The sequence below is a fragment of the Grus americana genome, chromosome 18 (genome assembly GCF_028858705.1).
Source record: "Grus americana isolate bGruAme1 chromosome 18, bGruAme1.mat, whole genome shotgun sequence".
Lineage (NCBI taxonomy): Eukaryota > Metazoa > Chordata > Aves > Gruiformes > Gruidae > Grus > Grus americana.
The window spans coordinates 3009479-3035271 of NC_072869.1; the positions used below are offsets into that span (position 1 = coordinate 3009479).

General features: G+C 51.3%; 2 protein-coding genes across 4 annotated transcripts in view; one reads left to right on the forward strand and one right to left on the reverse strand.

Annotated features, from left to right (window-relative positions):
• Positions 1-3407: 3407 nt before the first annotated feature.
• WIPI1 (WD repeat domain, phosphoinositide interacting 1) lies at positions 3408-24879 on the forward strand. Of its 3 annotated transcripts, XR_008579816.1 has the most exons (14): positions 3408-3554; positions 4933-5015; positions 6595-6764; positions 10323-10419; positions 14098-14195; positions 15265-15357; positions 15660-15730; positions 16626-16733; positions 17143-17307; positions 17484-17591; positions 18834-18955; positions 19696-19796; positions 21357-22016; positions 24328-24879. XR_008579816.1 is itself a non-coding variant. In XM_054847035.1 (13 exons), exons 1-13 carry the CDS (start codon positions 3484-3486, stop codon positions 21423-21425), a joined length of 1356 nt encoding a protein of 451 aa, XP_054703010.1. In that variant the 5' UTR covers positions 3408-3483; the 3' UTR covers positions 21426-24879. The 3 variants fall into 3 exon arrangements, 2 of the variants coding, with proteins under 2 accessions (XP_054703010.1, XP_054703012.1); XM_054847035.1 differs by having other exon boundaries at positions 21357-24879; XM_054847037.1 differs by lacking the exon at positions 21357-22016 and having other exon boundaries at positions 3411-3554.
• ARSG (arylsulfatase G) overlaps positions 24631-25793 on the reverse strand; it is a 42136-nt gene continuing 40973 nt past the window's right edge. The window contains exon 13 of the transcript XR_008579815.1: positions 24631-25785. The gene's annotated coding sequence lies outside the window, so the exon portion shown is untranslated. The remainder of the gene's footprint in view (positions 25786-25793) is intronic.

A 25793-nucleotide genomic window follows, 5' to 3' on the forward strand; every position in this document is an offset into this window, starting at 1 on the left:
CAATGAAACTTCTTGTATGCACATGGCTTGCACTCTTCCACTGGGTACCCCCTCCACACACTAGGTTAGTATCTGTCTAGTCAGTTTAGAAAGACAAGCCACTGCTGGTGACTGTCACGAATATGTTCTGTCCATTGATTTTTCTTTCCCACATTTTTATATTCAATACAAGAATCATTATATAAAAAAAAAATGCTTTGAAGCGATGACTTCTCTGGTGTCTGGATGTTCTGATCAGGGTTCTCCAAATTCAGACTGGCCTCTGACATATACAGTCCGGCTCTCCACTTTCTCCTCATTTTCCCACTGTATAAGAGGAAAAAAACCCAACTTATCTGTCCTGACATAAACAAGAAGCATTCTCCTCTTGCTTTGATGACTTACAAGGTATAAATTCCACATTCCTTTCTATAGCATTTTATTAGCAGGACTACTCGACTCTCTCTGAAGTCAGTGTTTTTTCCTACATCAGTGCTGAAAGCCAGTGGAGGTGCAGGTGATCCAGTGGATAATCCAAAGAGTAAGCAAAGACTGCTCTCTCCATTTAACAAGTACCAGGGAGAAGCATCGCTGCGTACTGATGCAGTACCAGCACGAACGATGTGAGCAGCCGGACTGAGGGCACCAGATGGCGGCATTTATTGTCTGGAGAGCCTAGAGCAGCCGGGACCGGCTGTTAGTGCCTGACAGCTCATGCTATTAAAGTCCCTAAAGGTTGAGCTGCAGCTCCTTCTTCCTCCTCGATGATCCTGATACCACTTGGTAAAGGTAACAGAATAGATAACAGCAAAGCAAACGTGCACGTGCCACCTCTCCCAACTCCTTTCACACTCAAAAGATGGTTTCCCTACTATGAGAAATGCTTGCTCTCCTTATCAGACATTCACATTTTGCCTGTTCCCTCCTGCCTATTTTTCCCCTGAAGGCTCTAGTCCTTCAAACGGGCTCCTGGTTATCATGAATACCAGTGAAGGATATTTAACAGATTTAGCCTCTGCCAAGACCCTTCTTTTCCTGTAGCAGATGTGATTCAAATAGCAGATGTATCAGTAGGAGCAGGCTTTTATCTGACAGAGGGAAGAGCCTAGCTGGAATTTAAACACTGAGCCAGGGAAAAGCCTAAAAGCTATCAAAGGGTACCTAGCCCTCCTCACGTCGAATGGCAACGCACAGGACACAGTGGCTGGGAGAGGCCCCTCTAGGCACAGTGGCTGGTTGTCCACCAGCTTCACCTCCATTTCCTCGTTAAGGTTTGAGTATGTACACCCAGGTGGAGAACGCAAACCAACATCTGTCATGGAAAGTCCTCTGCATTGAAAAATATTCACTCTCAGATAGCCACTCTCGGGACTGGTTTTAGAGTTAGTGACTGAGTTGAGATTGTTACTGTCGATGGTTACTGCACACGAAGCAGAGTTACTGCAGTCACAGAATTGTCAGGAGAGGGAAGCCAACTCCTGATATGTTCTCCCCAACAAACGCATGCATCAGAGCAAGAACTATCCTTCTGGTGTCTGGCGTGACTCTCTGCTGTGTCTGCCAGGCTGTTTTCCCCAGGTGTGACATACCCAGATCCCAAGAAGGAATTCAGCCCCAAACTACTGTCTCTTTCCAAAGCTGTGTTCCTGAAAACCACAGTTTAGCTATTTCTTTACCAGAAAGACCCACGATTTCCACACACAGCACCTCAGGTCCTATCTCATGCCCAAAGCCCAAGAGGCCCCAATCGGCCAGAGCACAGATCCTGAGATTTCTAAGCACTCGTATGAGCCTGGGCTTCACCAACACACAAAAGCTATTCCAGCCAGGGTAGCAGCTTGCCCTGGTCTTCCAGCCATGGCCATCGCTGTGCTCAGCCATGCCTGCTCTAAAGGCCACCAAAGGTTTTCACGCTGCAGTAGAGGACAAGAACTGTTTGTTTCTTCCACCTCTGCTAATTAAATAGCCATTGTGGGCAGCTAGCTGAAAGGAAGGTTGACCAATACGGTTGCAACAGTCAAGATACAAAAATAATTGTGTTGCCCAAGTCTCAGATGTTTCTGTGGCTCTGCTTTATCAAGGCTTCATTTTAAAACCAGCTCATGGTGATTACCCAAGCAGCAAACATCCAACTGTAGCAGTTGCTCAGAAACCGGTTTTTGAAATACAAGGCACTGACTCCCTGATTTTGTTGTTTGTTTGTTTTTAAACTTTTTCCTGCTCCACAACCCTGTTTTCCATCTGACATCCCTGTTTCAAAATCAAACTATATTGATCCGCAGAGACAGTCTCAGGACATCAAAAACCGGCTTTTCTGTTTCATTTTTGGGTTTTATTAGAGCTTCTCATTAGCCCCCTATGAATAGAAGATGTTTTCCCCTAAAACATGATGAATTTGAAATTATTCCCCTGCTGCCTTTGCAGTGTCTCCCACATGCTCTGTGTCCTAGGGACAATCTGCCCTCAGCCTCACTCCACGCTAATGCTGTTTTGAAGCTGTGTGGTTTTATATTTCCTCCCCAAAATCAATCACCTTCACAGTTGCAGGTTTCAAACTCTATAGCAGGGGAATATTGCCGATGCTCAAAGGCCCACATGCTGCAAAGGGGGATTAATCTAGGCAGATATATGCGTCCACATGGAATCTGCTTCATTTAGACGGTATTGCATGCGGCTCTTTTTCCAAAAGGCCTGTGGTGTGCACCAAGTGATCTAGGGCCAATGACTTCAGCGCTCACATGAGGATTACTCATCTAATTAGGGGGTTTGTAGACTCTGCCCCTGCGTTTCTGTGCACTGTTAATGTCATTGTACTAACTTCTAGAACATTTGTCATTTAGCGACTGGCTCTAGGGTTTGTTTTTCTTTGTATTTTCCCTGGTAGATTTGACCTCACAAGGTAGCAGCGGCTTTCACCGCATGAATGAAGCCGTTCTGTGTGCAAACGCAGTCAGTTTAGCGTGTAGATTTTGTAAAGGAAGAACTAGACCCTTCACAGCACTGTTTAGCCGAGGAGGCAGAGGGGAGGACTGCCTTTTTTCCGGTCAGCGGCGTCATCACCCGTTTTCCTCGCATCACCGCGCCCTTCCCCGCCCACCCCGGCCCTAACGGCAGACCCGGCCCCCCCAGCAGCCACTTGTTGCTGCCCTCCCCCCGTACCGCCGCTCAAGCCGCTGTAGGCAGCGATGAGCCCCCCCAGATGTGCTCCCCCCAGATGTGTTCCCCCCAACAGCTGCCCGGGCTCGTCTGATGCAACCACAACATCACCACGTGGCCACGCACAGCTGTTTCCCGCCGACAGCCAATAGCAGCCGGCTCCGCTAACTCTGGAGGCGGGGCCGTCCCGCCCGCCCCTCGCGGATAGGTCGATAAGTGAGTCCATCGGCGGGTAGGGTGGTCCCTCCGGCGGGGCGCCAGCCAATGGGAGGCGGCACCGCCCCTGGCCTCCGCCAGCGCCGCGGACCGGGCCGGGGCCGGAGCGGGCCGAGCCGCCGCGCCCGCTCCATGGAGGCCGCGGCCGAGGCCCCCGGGGGCCCCGCGGCGCTCAGCTGCTTCTCCTACAACCAGGACTGCACGTAAGCGGAGCGGGCGCCGCGGAGCGGGGGAGGGGGGCGACGACAGCGCGGCGGCGGCCGGGCGGGGCTGGTCACACAGCCCCCACGGGGCAAGACAGCCCGGGGCGCGGCTGGCCCTACAGCGGCGGCCCCCCGTGGGGCTCCCCACACGCGTCCGGCTCCGGGCGAGGCTCTTCTCCCCACGGCCCAGAGGGGGCTGGCCCTGCGGGATCCCCCGGGCCCCCACAAGGGCCTGCCGCCCACCCTGGGGGCGCCTGGCTCTCGGTGGCCATCCTCAGGCGCCCCTGGGAGTCCAAGGGGGGCAGCAAGTTCAGGCGATGGCGGGCTTTGCCTCCCCAGCAGCTCAGGGAGCTCTGTTGGGTGGGCACAGCAGCGACCGAGGGCTTTGTCTGCTGACCTGTCCTGTGGCCACTTCCTCGGTGGTCGAGTTGCCCAGGGCTCCGTGCCGAGAGCCTCACCCGGGCTTTTGGTGAGCGGCCCGTGCCAAAGCGTGACCCCACCACCACCTCAAGGCAACAGAGGGTTTCCTTGGAGCACCTCGCCCTCACACCGTTAATAACCTTTGGTTTACCTGCTTTAACAAACCATTTCCGAGTGGGACAACAAACATCCTGAAGCAGTGAGCTGTACACAGTGTCTGGCAGTTGCAGCCCAGAGCCAAGATCAGCCCAGATCATGGAGTACAAGATAAGAATCACAGATACCAGCCTCACACCTGGAAATATCCTTACCTGTGCAGCACTGCTCTGTATTTACTGTGCCTGAACAAAGACTGCTTTGATGGGTGGCGATGTGCTGCTGACGTGAACCTGCTGGCCACTGCTGCCAGCACAAGTGCTGTGCGTTGTTATTCTGGGCCAGCTGCTGATTTAAGACCTAGATGTTGCTGCTTACTATATCTGGAACTGAGCAGGGCCAGCACTTGGCACGACTGCGCCTTGTGCTACATGCCTGCACCCACTGCCATTAGCAGCGAGAGCAAAGCTTCCACAGCCTTCACAAGTCAGAGTGTCAGTGTAGATGGATCAGCTCCTGCCTTAGGAAATAGCCCCCCCTTTATGTCCCAATGGTCCTGACTGCAGCCTCCCAGGTAGATACACACCTGTTTGTTCCTCCAGCAGCCACAGGACCACATGAACAGATGATAATTTGCTGTCTCACAGGGATACTTGCATTCTGTAGGCTGCAGTAGCCTTAGATGGAAAGCAGGATTCTTGGGTTTGTTGCCTTATATGCTTTAGATCAAGAGTAGAAACTGAAGCTGTGCCCTCACAGGTCATTGTACCAGGAACTATTCATTTCCCCCACATGCAAGGGCTCTTACTGTCACTGGAGGCCACAAGATCTAAACTAGCAAGGTTTTGTCTTGTCTTTGCAGCTCCCTGGCAATTGGAACCACAACTGGATACAGGCTCTTCTCCTTAAGTTCTGTGGAGCAACTAGACCAGGTCCATGAAAGCAGTAAGTCTCCTGTTTTGCTGCAGTGCAATATCAGCCAACAGGCTTTACCTGTGTTACTGCACTTCAGTCTGCCTTCAGGGGGTGATTCTGCTCGCTGCCATTGCGCAGAGGGCATCATTTCTGCTGTACCCGTCTCGGGAGAGGAACAGTTCTGGTTATTGCCCTGTGCACAGCAGCCCTTAGAGTGAGCTGCAGCCTTGGAGAAGCTGCTGAACAGTCAGCAGTACTCTCAAAGGGGAAGGAGTCCCACAAGTTTAGTCCAGCCTGGTTTTCACTGCTGTCAGTCTGACAGCAACAGCTTGCCCTGCAAGCCAGCATTCAGAGGTAGTGTACTACAAACACATTTCAGATACATGGACAGGAGACTGCAGAATCCCAGCACAGATGCTGGATAACAACTCACAGGCTTTTAGTCCAGCATAGTGTTTACAAGCAAGATGTTTTTAACAGGTTTCCTGTGTAAGAAGGTTATTTACTGCAGGCTTTCAGCTATTAGCTGTGCTCATGGCAGCATGCAATGCACTTAACAGCCCCAGACAAGTCAGGCCTCACAGAGCATGTATTCTAGTCTGGTTCAGGCCATGGCCAGAAGTGTTTCAGCTGAGATGCACCAAAGATATCTCTCACAGCTGGGAAATACTAGTCTCTCTCTACTGGTTATAGAGGAGCCTCAGCAACCAGATATAACTGCATCATCTGGAACAAAGTCCAGGCCCTTTTCCTCTTTACCTTACAGAGTAACTCAACTGTTATACAGCAGCAAGTCATAGACTTACTTCAATATTATTTAGGAGTTTAGATTGTCCCCAGAGTCAGATCAAGGCCAGAGAAAAACAGATTCCCTGCTGGTGACACACTCAAGGTGATGGGCTGAGAAACAAGCAGTCCCTGTACCTCCAGTGCAGGACAGCCCAAGCACTGAGCACCATTCAGAACCATCTACACTAAGATTCATAGTCCCTGATGATTTAGTTGCAGGTCCACCAGGACCATTGTAATGGTGCCTTTTCAACACAACAGGAGCCATCCCAAACACAGTCTCTGCAAGACATACCACACCACCATTCACCACAGCCATGCTAGAGCTCTCCAGAGACCACAACCCCAGGGACAGGGAGGGCTTAAACACATCAGCCTTCCCTAAGGAGGCCAGGAGAAATCAGATATCATGCAGAATAAACAGTGAGCTACACACAGCTTGTTCCTTACCTCAGTAAGCCTCAACTTGCCCACTCCCTCCAGGAAAGTCCCTGACCAAGTTGGGTGAGCTCCTCCTTATTATATCCCCTTCCCAAAGATTAGCTTCAGCTGGAGGGCCCTGCCCAGGAGAGGCACAACAGCAGTGTCAAAGGGGGCTGGCTTAAATTCTGCCTTCAGGGGAAGGTTCATTAACCCCTTCCTGCTCTGTCCTAAATATTTGTGTCAGGTATGAGAAATTTTTAACAAAAGCAGATGTTGAATACCTTAGCACTGAGCATCCCAACCCGATTCCTTCTCGAGTTGAGTCTTACTTGTTGCTGCAATCAAACCAACGATAAGCCAAGCTAAAGACTTCATCCTGCTTTCTTTCTGTGCCCAGATGAAATCCCAGATGTTTACATCGTGGAGCGTCTGTTCTCCAGCAGCCTTGTGGTTGTGGTCAGTCATGCCAAGCCACAGCAAATGAATGTCTACCACTTCAAGAAAGGGACAGAGATCTGCAACTACAGCTATTCCAGTAACATACTGTCCATCCGGCTGAATCGTCAGGTAAGAGGCTGGGGAAGGAGGTTAGCCAGAGTTGTCCTGCTCTGGCTCTTTGCTGGTGTTGACTTTAGAGCCAGGACCCCGCTGGCAGCCTGGGTAGGTTTGTTCAGAGACTGCGAGGTGGGACTAGAGGGGTTGGTACCTGTCCTCTCCTACCAGCTCCACTTCAGGCTTAGTGACCTCTGACAGAGGAGCAGGATGGCCATGGAGATCATCTGCCACAACAGTTTGCTTCAGTAAAATGAAGCCAAGTCCTTGTTTTTGTAGCAGTTACACAAAGGTTGTTATCTGCCTTCTTGCCTATTCAGCACGCAGCTCTGCCAAAATAATACCTTTTCATCTTCTTCCCTCCCTTGGATTCCACATCCTGACTTCAGGCCCGCCTCTGCCATCTTGGTTGCAAATGAGACCTTCAGAGGTGGTAACAAAACCCAGGAGTAACTTGAACTCTGTGGATGAGGCGAAAGGCTGCTTCTTAAGTACTACTAGCAGCCTTGTTTTATTTTTAAGGGTACAGAAAGGTACACTCAGGCCACTTAGAGGAAGGCTTTTAGAATGTTATTCTCTGAACTGACACAGCCTCATACAACCCTGAGCCCTTTTGGAGGATTTTAAGTCATCTTTTCTTTTTGTCCATAATTATTTTCAAAGTATATGCCATAAGAAGCAGAGGACATTTTACAATGAAGAAATAAGCAGTCTCTGTAATTGTATATAATCAACCTCTCCTCAGTTAGCAACAGTGAGTTCTGCACTAAGGCTCTCCCATAAGGAAACTCTGGGTTGAGTTTCCAGTAAAGCTGTGTTTGACCAGAAGTTCCTGTACTACAATTAAATCTGTCCTAAATTGATTTTTTTCACTTAAACTTACAACGGAGCTGGCAAAATAAGGACTTCCTTTGAATTGCAGATAGATGTATATGTATAAAAATAAACTGGGAGGTTCTGCTTAGGAGCTCTAGGAGATTAGTGTGAGAATAAAATAAGTTCAGGCTTTTACCCATGTGCTGTTCTGGAGATTGCCTGAAGATGATGCACAGGCCCAGCTTTGCCTCCGCACTCTTTGGCCGCTGTATGAGCTTGAGTTCAAATCCTGGGCTGAGCTCGTCCTCCAGCTGTAACACAGACAAACCTGGAGAGATCTGAAGGTGCTAGAGATACTTGGGTAGATAGTAGAAAAATCACTGTTTCTATCTACATTCAAGGTTTAAACTGGTGGCAGTCAGGTTCTGCGTGTGCTGTGACATTTGAGCCTTTTGCCTGGGCTTCTGTATCAGAGCTGTACTTCATTAAAAGGCTGTAGAAAGCCAAATCCCATACAAGGCATTAACAGAGGAAAATGGTGGCAAATAAAACAGGAACAGGTCTCAAACAAATGGTGCATGTTTCAATTTGATCTCTCTGAAAAAGTCCTTACTATGCAAACGAGCAAGTCCCTCAGTTGTTGATCCATGGGAATTTTTTGTTCCAAGCTCGATTATAACTTTCAAGTGTGTTAAGGTAGATTGTGATTTGTCTCCAAGTGGGGAATAAGGCTGTGCTGTGGGACTGGTGAGAAGCTCTCCCACAGCCTCCCTGGGTTTTTATTCACTGCTGAAACCCTGCTGAGCTCTTTGGAGAGGTTTGCTACTTTTCCCTGGCTGGGTCCATACCCAGCACATGTAAGTCCTTAACACACAACTCACTTATCTAACCTGATTTGTGTCAAATGGAAGCACTAAAGAAAAATACTGGGGAGCAGTAACTTTTTGTACTAGGTGCAGTGCCTCGAACCCTGTGTAGCCATTGCAACACCAGGCACCTTCTCTGAGGCTCTGTCTGTGTGCACAGTGAGAATAAAACCCATTCCTCATCTCAGCAGCGTTTGCACTGGCGTTAGCATGGGCTACAGGGTTGCCTGGAGGGCAGGAGGCAGAGAACCAGCCCTCTCCAAGTCGTGGTGAGCTTGTCCAGGCCTCCTTCACCTGTTCACCTCCCACCCCCATCACTTTCCTGGATTTTGTCCCTGTTGGTGCCAGCATCTCTTGCTGCAGCTCTGGCTGTTGCTTTGCCGTCATCTGGAAACGTCCCTTCACCTGTACAGCAATAGCAGTGTGTTTTGCAGTTCTGGGAAAGCACATGGTGGCTTTGCCGAAATCAGCTGTATAAATATTACTCTGACGGTCTCTGCTAGCAAGTTGATGGCTGTTACTGTAGAAAAGGCAAAGTCTTCCTGGAAATGCAAAATGGCTCTGACACAGCCCCAGATGCTGTGGTTAGCAGGAATAGAAGTGGGAAAGAGTCTGATCCGAAAGTAATGGTGGAGCAAGGCAAAGATTTTCTAATGTGGGTGTTTCAAGTTAGTGACTAAGCTCCACATTTAGATACTAAATCAGTGGCCTCATTTCTAAAGAGGTGGAGGCTTCCTGTACATGGATTCGGGTGCTCCAACTTCAGGAGCCTGGATGGAGTCTGGCCTTACGTTTTTATTGGGAGGTTTTCAGCGCTTCTGGACAGTTGACACTAACGTAGGTGGAGCTGCGTGCTCGCCGGGCTTAGAAATCACAACTCCTCAGCCAGATCCAAAGCCTGGTCCCAAAAAAGCCTCTATGCAAAATGCCTCCGTGGTAACATGTAGAGATCTGAGACAGAAAGCTGAGCGGTCACGGAGATGGTTGCCCAGCGCTAAGGTTATAACATTAGGCTCCCTTTTTCCTTTCTGCCTTTCCTCCCATCGCTCGGCAGCTCCTCTCTTCGTGGCTGCCTCTTGACTGGCTGGGTGGGTGGGTGTTCCTGACGAGTTTGGTAGAAGAGGTACAGGCACATTAACTTGAAAATACCCTACCCATCTGCCAGCATGGTGTAAATACTTGGTGTGAAACACTAACCACTGCGACTGCCCCTGAACAAATGTTTCCTGGCCCAGGTTTTATGCAATTCTGCTGCACAACTCAGGGCACATAAAGCAGAGTCTTGCCTGCTGATGCTGAATGGGAAAAGAAATATTAATTTGCTGAACAGATGCATTAGGTTTAGCAGTGGGAAGCCAATCACCTAAATGTTCAGTCCCAAATCAGGAAGAAGTTGGGGCAAGGGGCATGTAGTCCCATCTGTAGGCATACTGACAGGCAGGATTGGCAGCCTCTCTGCTGCCTGGTCTTTATGATCAAAAAGTAATTTGCTATGAAAAAAATTGCAAAGAAAAGCTGGGGGAGGAACGGATGGCAATCAGGCCCCCATGGATAGGGTATAACCCTGATGTGTCTTCCTGTTCCTGGGGTCTGAGGATGTGGAAGGTCAGCTCTTAGAGTAGCAGAGGGGTCATGATGTTTCATCTGCTTTCTAAAGCAAGACCAGGTGCAGGCAGCTCTCGAAAGCAGAGTCATGCAAAATCAAAGGTTGTCCAGTCAGAGGGGATGCAGAAGCAGAAGAGATCATGTTTCTGTTACATTTCAGTGCGTGAGAAATTCCTGTTGAGTTTTCTAACAGTGAAGATTTGGGTGTGTGAAATGTGGGAGCAGCAGACAGAGGCACTGTGCCCATGCTGGTGAGGTTCTGTGCATGTTCCTTGTGTCCTTGCAGAGGCTGGTTGTTTGCCTGGAGGAGTCAATTTACATCCATAACATTAAGGACATGAAGCTTTTGAAGACTATTCTGGATACGCCTCCAAATACAACAGGTAAGCACAGAAAAACTGTGTGAAAGGGAGATACTAGCTCTACCTGAGCTTTGTAGAGCCACAACACTCATGTTAGAATTGAAACCAGCCTGTGGTTTGTGTATCTTAATTCAGCTTTGGGAAGCTAGAAATGCATGGAGGCAGGCAGTCGGGCTTGGGAGAGCACAAACCCTGCTCTGTCCTGAGCAAATGCATCGAAGGAGAGCAGAAATGGTCAGTGTGGTTTGACTTCACCTCCCAGGTTCAGTCCCTTCCTGTTCTCGCATGGGATGCCTGTGCACCTCACAGCTTCCCACAGTGTGCCTTTATTCTCTTTCACAAGCAGAAAGCTGTAAGGCGGGCCAGGACCGCAAGTTTCCCTCCACATACAGGACAACTTGAAACTCTCCCTCCGGGGCTCCCTGCCCTTCCTTCACCATGCCCTACGTCAGACAGTCCCACGGTGTTTTTGCTCTCTGGACAAAGGAGCCCCACTTCCCTGCACTGCTGGTGTGAGTCAGCTCCATAGCATCATGCTGTGCTGCAGAGCTCGGCATTCCCTGCAGACCTGTGGTTAACCCAGGTTCTTTTGGCCATGGACATGCATTGCTCCACTAAGGTAGAAAGCTCCTGTGATTACTTACGGGCTTGGGGTCAGCTCCCAAAGTGATTAGCACTGTGAAGATCAGCCAGGGCAGAAAACACAGCCAGGCACAGTGCTGATTCCCTGCCAGGGAGTTCTCAGGAGCCTGGGCTGCCACCTGATATTATTCCATATACGCTGCAAACCTAAGGGGCAGGGCAGGTTGCTGCAGAACAGATCCTCTCTGTGCAGCGCGGGGTGAATCTGGCTTTCCTGCTCATGGGAGAGGAGCTATTTTTAGCTGCGGATAGGGAAAGTTGGCCAGGCGCCTGCGGCAGCGCTGCCGTATGTTGCTGTGATAGCCTGGTCAGTCGCAGGCTGCAGCGTCGTTTCATGGGTCGTTGATCGGGAAGTTGCTGATGTGCTCAAGCCTGGCTTCGGGGCTTTCAAGGGATGCTCTTCGGGCAGCTCCCCTGACCTACTTCAGATCTCAACAGATGGCCTCTCCATGTGGATTAAACATACTAAATACTGCAAATATAATTAAAGTTTAAAACCTTCTCGAGAAAGCCCAGCAGCAGCAGGAAGGGCAGGGATACCCAGGCCTGAAGCTGTTCTGCAGTGGGGCTGAACGATCAGGTCATGGTTTAAGAGCGACAGCAATCAGCGCTCACCAGGACAGGACTAGGCTGCTGCAGATCACAGGACTTCAGAGGGGCTTAATTTTTTAAAACCCTTTTACCACAGCAGCTGTCATTGAAATGAGCTGAGTGACAAGCGCTGTACCACGCGTGCTCCCTTCATCCCTGGACCATCTGCTTTGGTCCCAAGGCTGACCTCGAGGGCAGTGTGTCCAGGAGGCCGAGGCAGTCCAGCCTCACCACTCTTTGCACAACCCTTTTCGGAGTGAGGATCTGTGCTGAGGGGGTGTAGGACCACACAGCAAGCGTGCCACCCCCCAAAAATGTTCACCATGGGCACGGTAACATCAGTATGGTGAGGGCTGGGATTTGCTGCACACCCACCAGCCAGTCGCAGTGAGAACCATGGCTGTTCCTGGCCAGGACCTGGCTCCTGGTCCAGCCTCCTTCACGCAGCAGACAAAAAATGCCCGCGATGGGCGAGCCTGTTGTTTTTCACGTGGCTTGTGTCAGGGACAGGATTTGCACCAAGGAGGTTGCAGTGCTCGTGCTGATGTGCATGCTGTGAGGGCATGTCTCAGGGACTACTGCAGCTTTGGAAATCACCTCATGTGGCTCCCCTCAAGCCCCAGATCCACCTGGACCTGCTGGCTTGGGGGCAAGGCCAGGCTTCTTGGTTTCAGTAGCTTTTCTCCATGCTGCTCGAGGAAGCGACCTGCGACGTAGCATTCCCAGACCTACCATCCTGAGCAGCACCAGCTCTCCTGAGCCTGCCACTGCATGCGGCGACCCTCGTCAGGGCTGTGGGGCTGCCCAGAGCAGAGGAGCATCTTCAAAGGCTTGATCCTTGTTCTCTGTGTGTCCCGGAGGTCAGCCCAGTACACTCGCATCTGTGTTTTCCCCTGGCCTGGTTTCCCGTCCGCCTCTCCAAGCCAGGCACGGAGCAGAGGGAGCGGGTGACTCACACCAGCCGCTCAGAGCTTGCTTTGTTTAGCCTGAGCGTTCTCTAGATCCTCCACTTAGAGAAGTGCCTGGGCCGGGGGAAGACCATCCTGAACAGACACCCTCGCTCATCACGAACAAAGTCTCTGGGCTCTCTCTGCCTTCCTCCTATCCCTCCCTCTTTGGGTGCTTTTAATTGCCTGCACTTTGCTGCTGCTGCCTCTTCTCCCCAGTGCACGTTGTCCCTGGCATGATGTAAATGCCTCTGATTGATAGGGAGTGGATCCCTGGGGCCCCTGGCCGATCGTGTAGCTCCTGGCTCCGCTGCGGTCTCTTTGTTTAGTTATAAACAATGACCTAAAATGAGAGCTTCAGCCTATCCTTCCCCGCTGCTGGGCCTGGGCCAGGGCTGTGTCCTGACACGACGGGTTGCACGGCATGTGTGCGCACGTCCGTGCATATACGTGCATGCGTGCGGGCGTCCTGTTTGGGGAGTATGGCAGGGTCCCTGGCAGCCTTTAACCCCACGGCTTCCTCCACACGTGGGATTAGGTGGGACCCCCCGGCGGGGGCCAGGAAGCTCAGGTCGTGCCGAAGCCTTGAGTCGGATTTGGGAGGACTGTGAGCGTGCGGATGTGGTGCAGGAAGCAAGTGAGACTCGTTTCTGTATGTGACAGGATTCACCGGGATGGGTCCTCAGCCAGCAGCAGAAATCTGAGGCAGGAAGAGATGCTCTTTTCCGAGGTCACCTGGGGGGCAGGCGGAGGGACACATCCGTCCGTCCATCCATCCATCCCTCCCTCCCTCCCTCCCTGTCTCATCTCGTAATTCCTGCTCACTTTGAAAGGGGTGTTTGGGAACGTTTATGCTCATGTTGGCATAAAAGCAGATGGCTATGATGGGGAAGAATTCCCCCTGTGGTTAAAATTTAGCTACATTCAAGTTCTTTGTCAGCCAGAAACTCCCTGCACCACTGTGGCATTTGCTTTCTCTTTCTCTGCTTCCCTTTTCCGTTCAGAGAAAAAGGAAACAGCGCTGCCCAGCCCCACAGCCACTGCCTTGCCGTGCCAGCCTTTGTACCGGGGCTGCGTCCACACCGCACTGCTCATCCGAGCTTCTGACTCAGCACCTGCACTCCGCGCACATCTGGAGGTACCCAGATGTGCCTGGACAGGAGTCCTGTTAGCCCTGAGACCAAGATGTCCCTTGCTGTCTTTCATGCACCCACTCTTGCCTTCTCAAAGAGATGATTAAGGGGGAGAAGCCAAGAGTGTGCCCAAAAGCAGGACCTGGGCTCCTTCTGAGCAGGGTTTGGGGGAGAATGGTGGCTGGGAGAAGGGAGCCGTACTGTCCCATACCAGCAGGTGTCCCCACGGCCGAGGCGTTGCCAGCGTGCAGCCGGCGTGCGCCCGGTGCCGGACACTGCCCCAAAATGAGACAGAGCCTGAACCCCCTGTGGTGTCCATGGCTGTGTTTCTGCTTTCCATCCTCCACCAGCAAACAACCTCAGCTGTGTCCTTCTTGCCTTGCCAGGTCTGTGCGCTCTCTCGATCAACCACGCCAACTCCTACTTGGCTTATCCCGGCAGTGCGACCAGCGGAGAGATCGTGCTTTACGACGGAAATACTTTGGTAAGTGTGAAGCTCGCCCATTTGGATACGGCAGGGACTGAAAACAAACAGAACCACAGCAGAGCCAACAGGGCCTTTGGGAAGGGTGAATAAATACACTCCACCGAGCTAGACTGCAAGGGAATTGCCTGGGGCGGGCACGTCCCCTTGTTTGGACGCCATGAGAAGCAGACAACCTCTTTGAGATCAGGACATCCATCTCCCAGTACAGGATTTTCAGGGAAACATGACCCATTACCCTGCAGCCGGAGGGCCACTGCCAGGCCGATACAGGGGTTCCTATAGGGGGTTCCTATAGGGGGTTCCTATAGGGGGTTCCTATAGGGGCTTCAGCAGCATATCCCATGGGGGTGATGTGACCAGGGTGGCTCAGGGAGGGCTGGAGCTGCTCCAGGTGTGGTGCAGGACCTGGAGCAGCTGCCTTGCCACCACACAGGCTGGAAGGGATGCCGGGCCCGAAGTCACGGAGAGGGTGAGGTGTCCAAAGCCCCTCTCAGGAAATCTGTCCCTGGCTGGAAGCAGGGTCATGATTATCTGCTGTTTATGGCAGGGCTTTGGATTACATAAGGCTGTCGCTCTGTACGTGCAGGGGGAGCTAAGGATCTGCAGCAGGGGAGGAGCAGAGCACAAGGGGAAAACACGCTGCTGCTGTGAGAGATACTAGCGAGGGCCTGGGCTCCCTGCAGGCATCAGGGTGGTGTCGCTGCAGCAGGATTTGCTGTATAGCCGAGCTAATTGCAGGGAGGCCAGCTCTGTCTCTGCACAAAGAAATGCCAGGCTTCAGAGATGGCGCAGTCCCGATCCCGCAGCCTGGAGAAGTGGGGAGCTGAGGACCTCTGCCCCTGAAATGAGCTTTCTGTAATCACAGTGGCCCTAGTAGGTGGGAAGTGAGCTCAAGGCAGGGCAAAGATAAGAAATGCTGAGGATGTTGAAGGGATACCATAAGTGCGATATGATCCCGTGAATCCGTATCGGCAGGCCTGGATAGGTGCAAGGCAGGGAACGCCCTGCCCTTACACAGTCTGGGGAGCAACGTGTGTCTCCATTCACATTACCTTCTACCCCACAGAAAACAGCCTGCACGATTCCTGCCCATGATGGGCCTCTGGCTGCTCTCGCCTTCAACTCCACCGGCTCGAAGTTGGCAAGTGCTTCCGAAAAAGTGAGTGAGTGCTGCTGTGAGCACCCTCCCTGCTGCCTGTGCTCTCTGCCTGCAGCTGTCAGGGGGGGTCCCAGCCAGCTCGGCTGCCTGGAGCATGGAGAGCTCTGAGCTGACTGTTCTCAAACACAGCCAGCACAGGAGGGGCACTAAAAGGACTCTGACTTGTAAGAGGCCAGTGTATCGGGTTCAGCTGGCAAACAGGAGGGGCCTTTGCACATCCTGAGTTTCCTGGGTGTGTCAGAGGAAGGGCTCACGCTCTTTGCCCTGCTCCTGCGTGATCTTTCCATTTGCATTTTTTGCAGGGCACAGTCATTCGTGTATTTTCCATTCCTGGTGGGCAAAAGCTTTATGAATTCCGGCGAGGGATGAAAAGGTCAGTTCATTCTTCTGTTGGTGACAAGTACACAGAGGGCTCCCGGAGCAGAAATGTAAACACAGGGATAGGGCAACAACAGATCCTGGTGGCTTTGGCATCTTTTGCAGAAAGAAAACAAGAGCAGGCGTATCAGATAGAAATGTCATTGTGCCAGACAGCCACACTGCACCCAGCTGCCTCCGGCAAGTTTAGTGATTCAATTCAGTGTGTCACAGAACAGGCAATCGCAGAGAACAGAGGTAGATTCTGTCCATTTACTCTGTCCTTTCTTGTTTCTTACTTGAAATAATGAAGTCCCCAAAGTTATCAGCCCAACTCTTGCCCTCTCAAAGGAGGTGTTTCAAAGCTACTAAGTCACTTGTGCAGAGCCCAAGTCTCGATGGCAGGGATGGGCTGTTGCTGCCCTTCTGCAGGCTCCCTCAAATGTTTTCAGATCTTTTCCTGCCTTTTCCCTCTTCCCCATCCCTGATCTGCCTGTCACCCACTTCTGCAAGGACAAAAACTGCTGTGACCAAGACACCCTGGCCCTGCTGAGCCTGCGCAGGAGGAGATGCTGCATGTATCTGGCTACCCAGCACTTTGGATATCCTCCCTAGCCTTTGCAGTACCAGAAGCTTTAGCTGCTGTAGCAAGGGCAGCACAGATGTTCACTCCACAGACAGCTCTGTGAGCAAGGACATTTCCACCTCTGGCTGTTTGTCACTACCTGAGGCTACCCCCAGCTATGCTGGGCAAAGGGATTAGGGAAATGCTAGTCAGTCAGCCAGGCAGCGTGCTCCTCGCTGTGTATGGGTCTCCTTCCTCCCCATCCTCTTCTCTGTGAGCAAAACCAAGCAGTTCCCTTTGAACGGTACGCCACAAAGTGACTGGTCCTGTCTTTGCTTGGCCCTAGGTATGTGAACATCAGCTCTCTGGTCTTCAGCATGGATTCCCAGTTCCTCTGTGCTTCCAGCAACACGGAGACCGTGCACATCTTTAAACTGGAGCATCTCTCTGACAGGTGAGGGGGTGAGCCTGGGTTAACCTGGGTTAACCCCTGCGCCAGGGGTTTCTCTGCTTCAGATGTCTGCCTTTATGCAGCTGGCCTCCATTTCCTCACCACGTACTCTCCGTGAGCAATACCAGCTGCAAACTGTCTCTTTGGCTTTGTGTCCTGAGGGGCTCACTCCTTGGAAAAGCTCCACACTGCATCCCTGCTGTCAGCCTCTCCAGGCCTGTGCTGGGTTCGTTAGCTGCCACTGTCCCTTGCCTCCTTCCAATGCATGCAGCTAGGCTAGTGCACAATGTGTGCAGGTGCCCCAAAGAAAGCCTTCACATATCTGAGATCAGGATCATTTTGGCTGTTCCTGCTCTGTTTTGTCACGGCTGACTGTGGTAGCCCCACTGATGCTGCTTTGTGACCCCCTCAGCCGGCCAGAAGAGCCTCCAACCTGGAGCGGTTACATGGGAAAGATGTTCCAGGCTGCTACCAACTACCTCCCTGCTCAGGTATCAGGCATGATGAACCAGGATCGAGCCTTTGCCACTGTCCGCCTGAACATCTCTGGACAAAGGAACATCTGCGCCCTCTCCACGTATGTGTTTTCCTCTGCGTCCCCTCTGCCACGCCAGCCTGTGAGCAGACACAGCTATCTCTGCAGAACACCACGACTGCTGCCCCTTATCTTGCACCCATGCCTGTGGAGCACACAGCGTGGGTGCGTGCCGTATCTGTGTGCGAGTGCAGATGCGTTTGGACTTTTCTCTTTAGGATTCAGAAGCTGCCTCGACTCTTGGTGACTACGTCAGATGGACATCTCTATATCTATAACTTGGACCCGCAAGATGGAGGGGAGTGTGTCTTAATTAAGAAACACAGGTAACTATACCTCCAGACACATCTGATACAGAGGTTGATCTTTTAAAAAATCAAGGGAAATTTCACCTGATAGCACAAAATGGAGCTGTAGGAGCAAGAACGTTAGAACTGACTTTGGGATTTTAGCTGCCTGATCCGACAGACATGGGTGGGAACCATGTCAGCAGGCAGGGACATGGGGCTTCTTGCAGAAGAAACCAGACACTTCTCAGATCCCTCAGCAGTGGTGGGACATCTCAGCTTAGACAGCAGAGGTGGGCAGGCTGTGCCTTGGGCGATGCCTCCAGCAGCAGAGTGCTGACCACCATGGTGGCAGGAGAGCAGAGCACCTTCTCTAAGCGTGAGTGGGTGCTGGAGAGCTGACTTTGGGGGTAGGATGGCGTGGAGCGACGCAGGGAGCTTCCGTAAACAAAAACCCGCACAGATGCACGCCTGCAGGCATGCAGTGCCAAAGCAGAGTCTTCCGTGCTGCTGTTCAGTTTGTATGCAAATGTGATTAAGCACGTAACCCCCCCACGCACATCTGGGCTACTTGGCTCCAGATGTGAAGCCTTTGGGGTGGGGTGCGATGTAACATGTGCTCTAAGCCGGGAGGTGGCTGACAGCCAGGAAAATGCCAGCAGTTTTTTGAAAAGCCACAAAACCACGGCACTTCAAAGCTGCGCTGTCCAGCGTGCTCCGGCCGCCCCGCTGCCTTCAGACACCGCTGACGCCCGCCTGCTCCTGTCCCGAAGCGGCCGTCCGGAGCTGGCAAGCCAGCTTTGTATGTGGGTTCCTCTTAGCATCAGAGGACTGAAAAGGGCCCTTGGGTCATGAGTTACGTTACATCATACTGTATCTCTGCTCAAACTCCATCCTAAACTAGCCAGTGCTGCTTTTCCCATCTAGTCCGCTCCTGTTGGAAGCCCTTTGGAGCCCCCTCTGTGATTAGAAACACTGTTTGCCTTTGTAACCTAAAGCTTTTGTGGTCAATCTGTTCCTTTCTATTCTCATGCCAGCATTGTCCTCTAGCCAAAGTAGTGCTTTCCCTATCTTCTGCCTCCCCCCTGCTTTACTTGTAGAGCACAATGTTCTCCTCTGCAGTGCTGCTAGGGCTGCAGGCAGTGCCTGTGTGCGGCAGTGCGGATGGGTGATGTGCTTCCAGGAGACATGGATGCATGTACTTGTCTTAGCCAGTGCTGGGGGAGGAATGGTTGGGATCAGAACTAACTCTTCTCCCCTGTCTTGCTCCTGTACAATTAGTCTGCTTGGCTCAGGAAAGATGGAGGAGAACAAAGAAAATGACCTTCGGCCTCCATTACCTCAATCTTATGCAGCAACTGTAGCCAGACAAAGTACAGTGCCTTCAACTTCGACCATGCCAGGTAAGCATCACATCTGCCCTTCCTCAGGCAGAAGCAAGAAAGCAACCTGGGGCAAAGTGGAAAGTCTCCCAACTTCCAAGGGTTCAATCAGAAACACCACTTGGGCAGTGCAGGCTCGGGCAGCGGGACTCTCTGGAGCTCACACGCTTCATCCCCTGCCCCAAAACCAGGCCAGGTGTTTTCTGCTGTTTCCCAGGACCCCTTCCCAGCGCTTCTCCTCCTTGTGCAGAGCTGCACCGCAGCCGGGCCCACCGGCAGAGCAGTAACCACATCCAGGCTTCACAGTTTGTCAGACAGCCGCTGCTGCCAGGCCGGTTTCCAGGAGCTGAAAGTCAGATCTCACTATTTTTGTGGCAAGACCACTATGGATTCTCCTAAACCTGTTATACCTTACCCTAACAAAGCTAGCACTAAATTGTTGCAGGAGAAGGCTGGGTGACTATCTCATTATATTCCCGAGCCTAAAGGTCCGTGTGCAGATGTGGATCTTACTCTGGAATTGGTGCTTACATTCATGGTGGGAGGAGAAAAGCTTCTGCCACAGGAGCTAGCCTGTAGTCCGTTCCCTAATCTGTAGTGTCGATGGAGATATCTTTCCCTTCTACAGTCCTCAGAGCTCTCCCAAAAAGCCAGAGAAAGCAGCTCTCTGCTAAAAGGATATCAACGTAGTGTCTCCGCTGTTTGTTTCCAGCCTCCTTCCATCCATTTGTCCATAACGTTTTGTATTTTCGCTTGGACAGGTTATTCGGAGGACGGTGGTGCCCTGCGAGGAGAGGTTATCCCAGAGCATGAATTTGCAACTGGACCAGTGTGTCTTGATGACGAGAATGAGTTTCCTCCTGTGAGCATTCGGGACCCCTAAAACTGCAATTCAGCCCTCATGCTAAGAAGAAAGTATTAACCTCTTACAGAAGAGATACCGTTGCCCCCACCTTGTCCCAGCTCACTGTGAAGCCTAAAATAACTAATCAAGTTATAGGGACAGTGCCAGGAAAATTACACCCCCCTTAAATGGCAGCTGGGGATGGGGCAAAGATGATCAAACCTAATAATTAGAGATGAATCTGAACAAACTAGTTGAGTGAAGTGCAGATGTGGAATGATGTTCAGATCCAGATCTGACCTTTGTGCCTTGCACAGATTTCTAGTATTACTAGGAATAGCTTTAATTTGAACAGTACCTTCATTTAGAAATAAAAACTTAGTACTCCCTGTTGCATTTACAGTCAGTTGTATTAGTTTATGGAGTGCAACTGGGACATACCTGAACCTCACCAGTCTTTTGATTTCCAAGCTAACTGAAAAGGAAACAAAGATGAAAGGTATAACCATTGTAAACCGGTTTACGATTTTTATATGACACTTTCTCAGTTACCGTTGGAAGAAGATACTGGCTTTTTAAAATCTAACTTAAGCCTGGCAGTGTCTCTCCTGCTCCTCTTGCTATTACAACCACATTTATCGTGTTAAGTATTAACCCCTAAATGGACAGATGTTGGTACTGTGCTGTGATCTGGTTGTAATCAGCGGTGTCTTCATAATCGTAATGCATTCATGTGGCAGAATATTGTAATGGATTTCCAGTTGTAGGCTTGGCAGACTTTTGAATCCCTTACTCCATTTTTACATATCCTGCTGTTGGAGTTTTGCCTGAGAAGGAGGAAATAGAAACTTTATCGGGATCCCAGGACTTGTTTCTGGGAGGAACAGAGGCTGACCTCTGTGAAGCACTTTCTGTTAGCTGTTGCAAAGTGTTCCTTAGATAAAAGGTGACTAGCTCATGACTCCCTTTGAAACAACACTACCTAAACCCAGCTCTTCAAGTTGCGTTAACCTCAGACCAATTCTCTTTTGTTACCCGTACTGTAACCTGTTGCAAACTGACAACAAGAGTTTTCTAGTTCTCCGACTCCGTTACCCAAGAAGGGTATTTAAAACATCTGGTCAGAGTCGTGTGGCCGTGGAGAAGCTGGTGGCCCAGGCCCCTGGAAGGAGCAGCAGGGCCAGAGAGAAATCCTTTGCTTCCTTCTGATGAACCTGCTCTTGAACATGTGGTTTGGGGAGAAGCAAATGCCAGCAAGCAGGAATCACGCTGCTCCTGCATGAGCCTTCCTGCTGGGACTATGCCGTGTAAGAGCAGCCCCAAACCCCTGCTGTACAACAGCAGGCGCTTTAGTAAATGAACTTTGATCTGTCAAAATCCTGTGCTGTAATTAGCCTGACAGCAACTTACGTGTGTAATCTTAGGGAGGAGGTGGTGTGGGAGGGAAGGCGCTTTCCAAAAATACTCCCTGATGCGGTGGTTTAGCAACTGGAGCTTCCAGGTGAGGTGTCTGCAGGTAGGACTGCAGGTTTGCCCCTCCGTTGCTGACAGTAACGTGTTTTGCATCCTGTCTACCAGCTAGTGTGGCGCTGGCTCCCGCTGCGTGAGTGCATAAGGAGAGTTGGTCGGGATGTTTTGATGCTCTGAATTTCACTGAACTTCGCTGTTTTCTCAACCGAGATGTTCGGTCTCAATGACGCGTTCGAGGGGGGTTTCAGGCATCGGTCACTTCTGTGTTGAGAAGGAGGGAGAGAAAAACCTGACCTTATCCAACAAAAATGTTTTGACAGCATTCTGCTTTGCGGAAACATGGGAAGAGTTTTGTTTGTTTTCCAGTGTGCAACAAAAAGACATTTAAAAACCTCAAAACTTGTGACAAAATGGAATATTCACCCGCAGCCCACGCCACGAGTACGGCTTTGAACTTAGACATACTTCTGGAGGAACAGCAGTGCTCAGACCCAGCAGTTCCTCTCCATTTTGAAACATCTTGCCTTCCCCTGACCTCAAGCAAGACTTCAGAGGCTCAGCTGTTAAGAGCAAGGAAAAGCAGCTTCAGTCTAACATAAAATCTGTTGCCGATTGTTGAAAACTGCCTCTTCATTAAACAGAAGGAGGGACAGATCAGAGAAGAGATGGGAAGCCCAAGGAGGGCTCATAAAAAGCGGCCTCAACAAGAGTGAACGTGGATGTTCCTACTGATTGTGCCAGGACTGCTGAAGGATCCTGCGGCAAGAGGTTAAACAAGTTCAATTACATCTCTTCCTTGCGCTGATGGGGTGGATTAGGCGCTTTCAGGTCTGCTCTTGATCTTACACAGAAAGGACTCGGGCGTTATTGAGATGGACAGGAGGCTAAAGCCTCCGGTGAAGAGAAGGTGCCATGCCTGAGAGGTGCTGGGAGGAGGCTGCATCATCTTGCTCTGCCTGGTCAGAAGGCTTTGTGGGATGGGAAGAGCAAACCCAGCTCTGGCTGCAAATGGTTGCGGTGATTATAGCTGTTTTCTGGTTACCTGCCTACACAGCTGCCACTTTTCTGTGGGTTTATCAGTGTCGGTGAGGTTTCCAGTGGTGCTGGGAGCTGTTGGTGTTTGCTTCGGGCCAGGCAGGGCACTGCTTGGCCAGCTCCGCTCTCCCCACCAAGGCACGGTCAGAACAGTTTCGGGGTAGTGCTGTGAGGTTTGACAAAAGAAATCCTACAGGATACAGCAAGCAAGATGGCCTGTGGATCCGAGGAATGCACACCAGGGGATCTCTCCTAAAACTTCTGAGATTTCTTCCAGCAGATTGCTCAGTGCTTTTCCAGGCATACATGATCCGTCCTGCATTTGGCTTGCACGCTGAAGCTTGTCCGCTTGGGGACCAGAGCTGATGTGAAGGGTTTATCAGGAGAGCCATTTCATTGTCAGGATAGATTGCGTACAGCAGTCAGTTCTTCAAAGACAGCTTCCCCTCGCTGATGCACTGATAGTCTTAAAAACCATCTCTTTCACATCGATTTTTGGCTATCTCCAAACCTGTTTGGGCAGCTTGCCTGTGCTGCCAAAGGATGCTGCTGCCTGTGCGTGCCTGTGGCTCCTGCCTGCAGCATTCATTACGGGGTGCGCAGGGTGGAATAACCCCCCCCAGCAGTGAGCAGCAGTGCTCAGCAGCTCCTCGCTGCAGCTCCCGCTCCTACCTGCTCCCTGAAAGGATGGGCAGGACCATGAGCTCCAGCAGCCTGTGCACCACGGCCGCCTTCCAGAGCACAATGTCCCCACCCTGGCAGCGCTGCTGTCTGCAGGGGGGAGAAATGCTTCCCCAGATCAGTGCCCCCGCCTCGGGTCCGCACACATCCCTCCTGCTCCAAACCACGCATCTCAATACAAGCAGCCAGGTTGCAGACGCATCTTTGGCTCCGTGGGACCGGTATTTGCCCAAGTTCTTCCTCGCTGTTTGCTGGATGGTGTTTCACTTGTTCTGTTGAGCAGATAGGCAACGCTAAAGATTTTAAGTGTTTTGGGGTTTTTTAACAGCTGTCTGTTAGCAAAGGAGAGGCAGTAGATTTTGCAGTAGAGCTCTACTAGTAATCGTGTTTCACGGGGAATGAGCAAGTTTGGCAGAACCTGACTGGCCTCTTCTTCCTCATGGCAGCTCCTGCCTGGTAGCTCAGACAGGCATTTTGGGCACCTGGGACGTGCAGGATTAAGCCCAGCTTATCAGTACGTTATCTTGGGAAACATGTAATCGAGTGCCAATGTCTTGTGCCTCAAAACCAGGCAAGTGATGGTCCCAAAGGCCATGGAGACAGATCCCTGGAGGAGGAGCTGGCACAGACCGTCCTGCGGCTGGGGCTGTGGGGATGGCATCCACACGGCAGGGAGATGCAGGTCAAGTCTGACAAGGCCGGAGCTGATGAAGGGGAGACCTTGGCTCATGGTTCGTGTCTGCAGAGGCACCGGCAGCTCTGCCCAAGCCTCATCCAGCAGCAGGTGCACATCCTGCCCCAGGGTCTCCAGCCTCGTCCTGTGGCTGAGTAGCTGATGTGCATGGTTCAGGGTCCTCGCTGCTGCCTGCTTCTTCTACGCGCCTGCTTTACTCTTTCACTCAAAGGTTTCGCTGATACTTAGGCTAGGCTTCCCCTCACTTAATGCAGTCTAACGTGCAGATGTTTAACTCTGGGCTCCATCTGGAGACCCTGGAGAGACATGGTGAAGCACGGCACACACCTTTCCCCTCCCGCCATGCCAGGAGCTGAACTTTTGGGAGGACTTAGCCAGGCAAACGGACCTCACCCCCGGTAACCAAACTCCTACAAGCACGGCTGTGCACAGCCCAATGCCAGCTAGAGGCAAGACACACTTATCACCAAGCCAGATGGTTCCTGTTCCCAGGACTGTAAATTTGGGGAGGGGGAGAATAAATAAATAAACCGCTCACAAGTTGCCTTTGAATGGAAAGTAAAACACTGCAGGACATCCCTCCCCCTTCTCCTCCCATGTGCGTAAAACCAACTTGAAACACACCCTGTTGCTGGGAAAAGTAAGGCCGTTCTGTTTTGATTTTGGTAGATAATCTTGTGCCGTGGAGGTCAGCCGGGCAAAGCGAAGAGGTCATGATGAGAAGCAAACATCCGCGCTTAGGACAGCTGCTGGGAAGTGCTTTGGAAAAGCCAGGAATTTCGAAGAACAGATTTGTGAATCCCCAAGATGAGAAAAAAAAAAAAAAAACCCAAATCCAAGGTGGGCCACTGCTTTTTCCTACGGTATGTTTAAGTGAATACCTGGCCCCGCTAGCCCCTTGTTTTAATGTGTGTCTGAGTGGGGTGTCAATGTACTGTATGCACATCACTATATTTAACAAACTATATGTTAGAACGACAATGTAAATGCTAATTTAATCAGATTTGTATGTAACCAGAATTTTATATACCCATTTGTCCCTTTTCTAATTTATGCTGGTTTATGTGTATAAATGTACTTATAGGAAGATATATTAAACTTATGTCTTTGTACAGTATATACATACTATTTTACCCAGGCAAAGTATTTTTGCAGTGATATTAGAGAAGATGCCATTTGCTATGTTTAACGACAGAATAAAGTCACGGTCTGTCCCTGGCAGCTCGTTGCCCGTGCTCCTGCTGTTCTTTGTGGGGCCCTAAAGATGTCAGTCTTGATTAAGTTTTATGAGTGGGAGAGTGGGTTTGGGGGGGGCTGGTGCGAGGACAGCTGCTTCCACCTGACCCACCAGGCCAAGTTCACACAAATCCACTCATGGCTTGTCCAAAGAAAGATCTGGGTGCGTAAATCGGAGTCCGAAATTGTTTCAGAAAACCCACATTCAGCTGCTGAGAAATCTCAGTGGTTTCTCAAGTTTCAGTAGCACCTTTGATTTTGCCTTTGCAGCTCCCCAGGCTTTTACATTTGCCCAGAAATGGCCCTACAAGAGCTCTTTCACCCCATCTGCCTCCCTGGCATCGCACTGGGACAGGCAGGAGCAGCTTCTCTGCCCGGATCCCTGATCTGCTGGGAGGGCTCGGGGCAGGGAGCTCTCCCTGACCTCCCTAAAAAAAAAAAAAAAAACCAGTTACACCATTGGTCTTCCCACGCAAAGGGGAGCAGCTACCCCAGCTTGGCACTGCACACCTCTCCCCCACACCTTCCCAAAAATGCCTTTTCCAAACACTGGGACTTGGGGGTGTGTGTCAGGGCAGCGCCTGACCTCTGCTGTGGCAATGCAAAGCAGCCGCAGGATGAGCTGAGCATCCTGTGCACGAGGAGGGCAGCAGCCAGGAAGAGCCCAGGTCCCTTCTTCTTTTGCAGCTGGGTATTTAACGTAACCCCGTTAATAAACCTCACTTGGCAGCTGGCGGGGCAGGTGCTCCATTTCCCAGAGCATTCACCTTGTGCCGGCCGGGAATTTTCTCTCTGCAGCCACAGACTTCCAGGGTCTCAGCACCAGCAGGGACGTTTGCTCAGAGGCTGTGGGCCCCGTCCTCCCCTGCCCTGTGCTCCCACCAGCCGCTCCTGTAAGG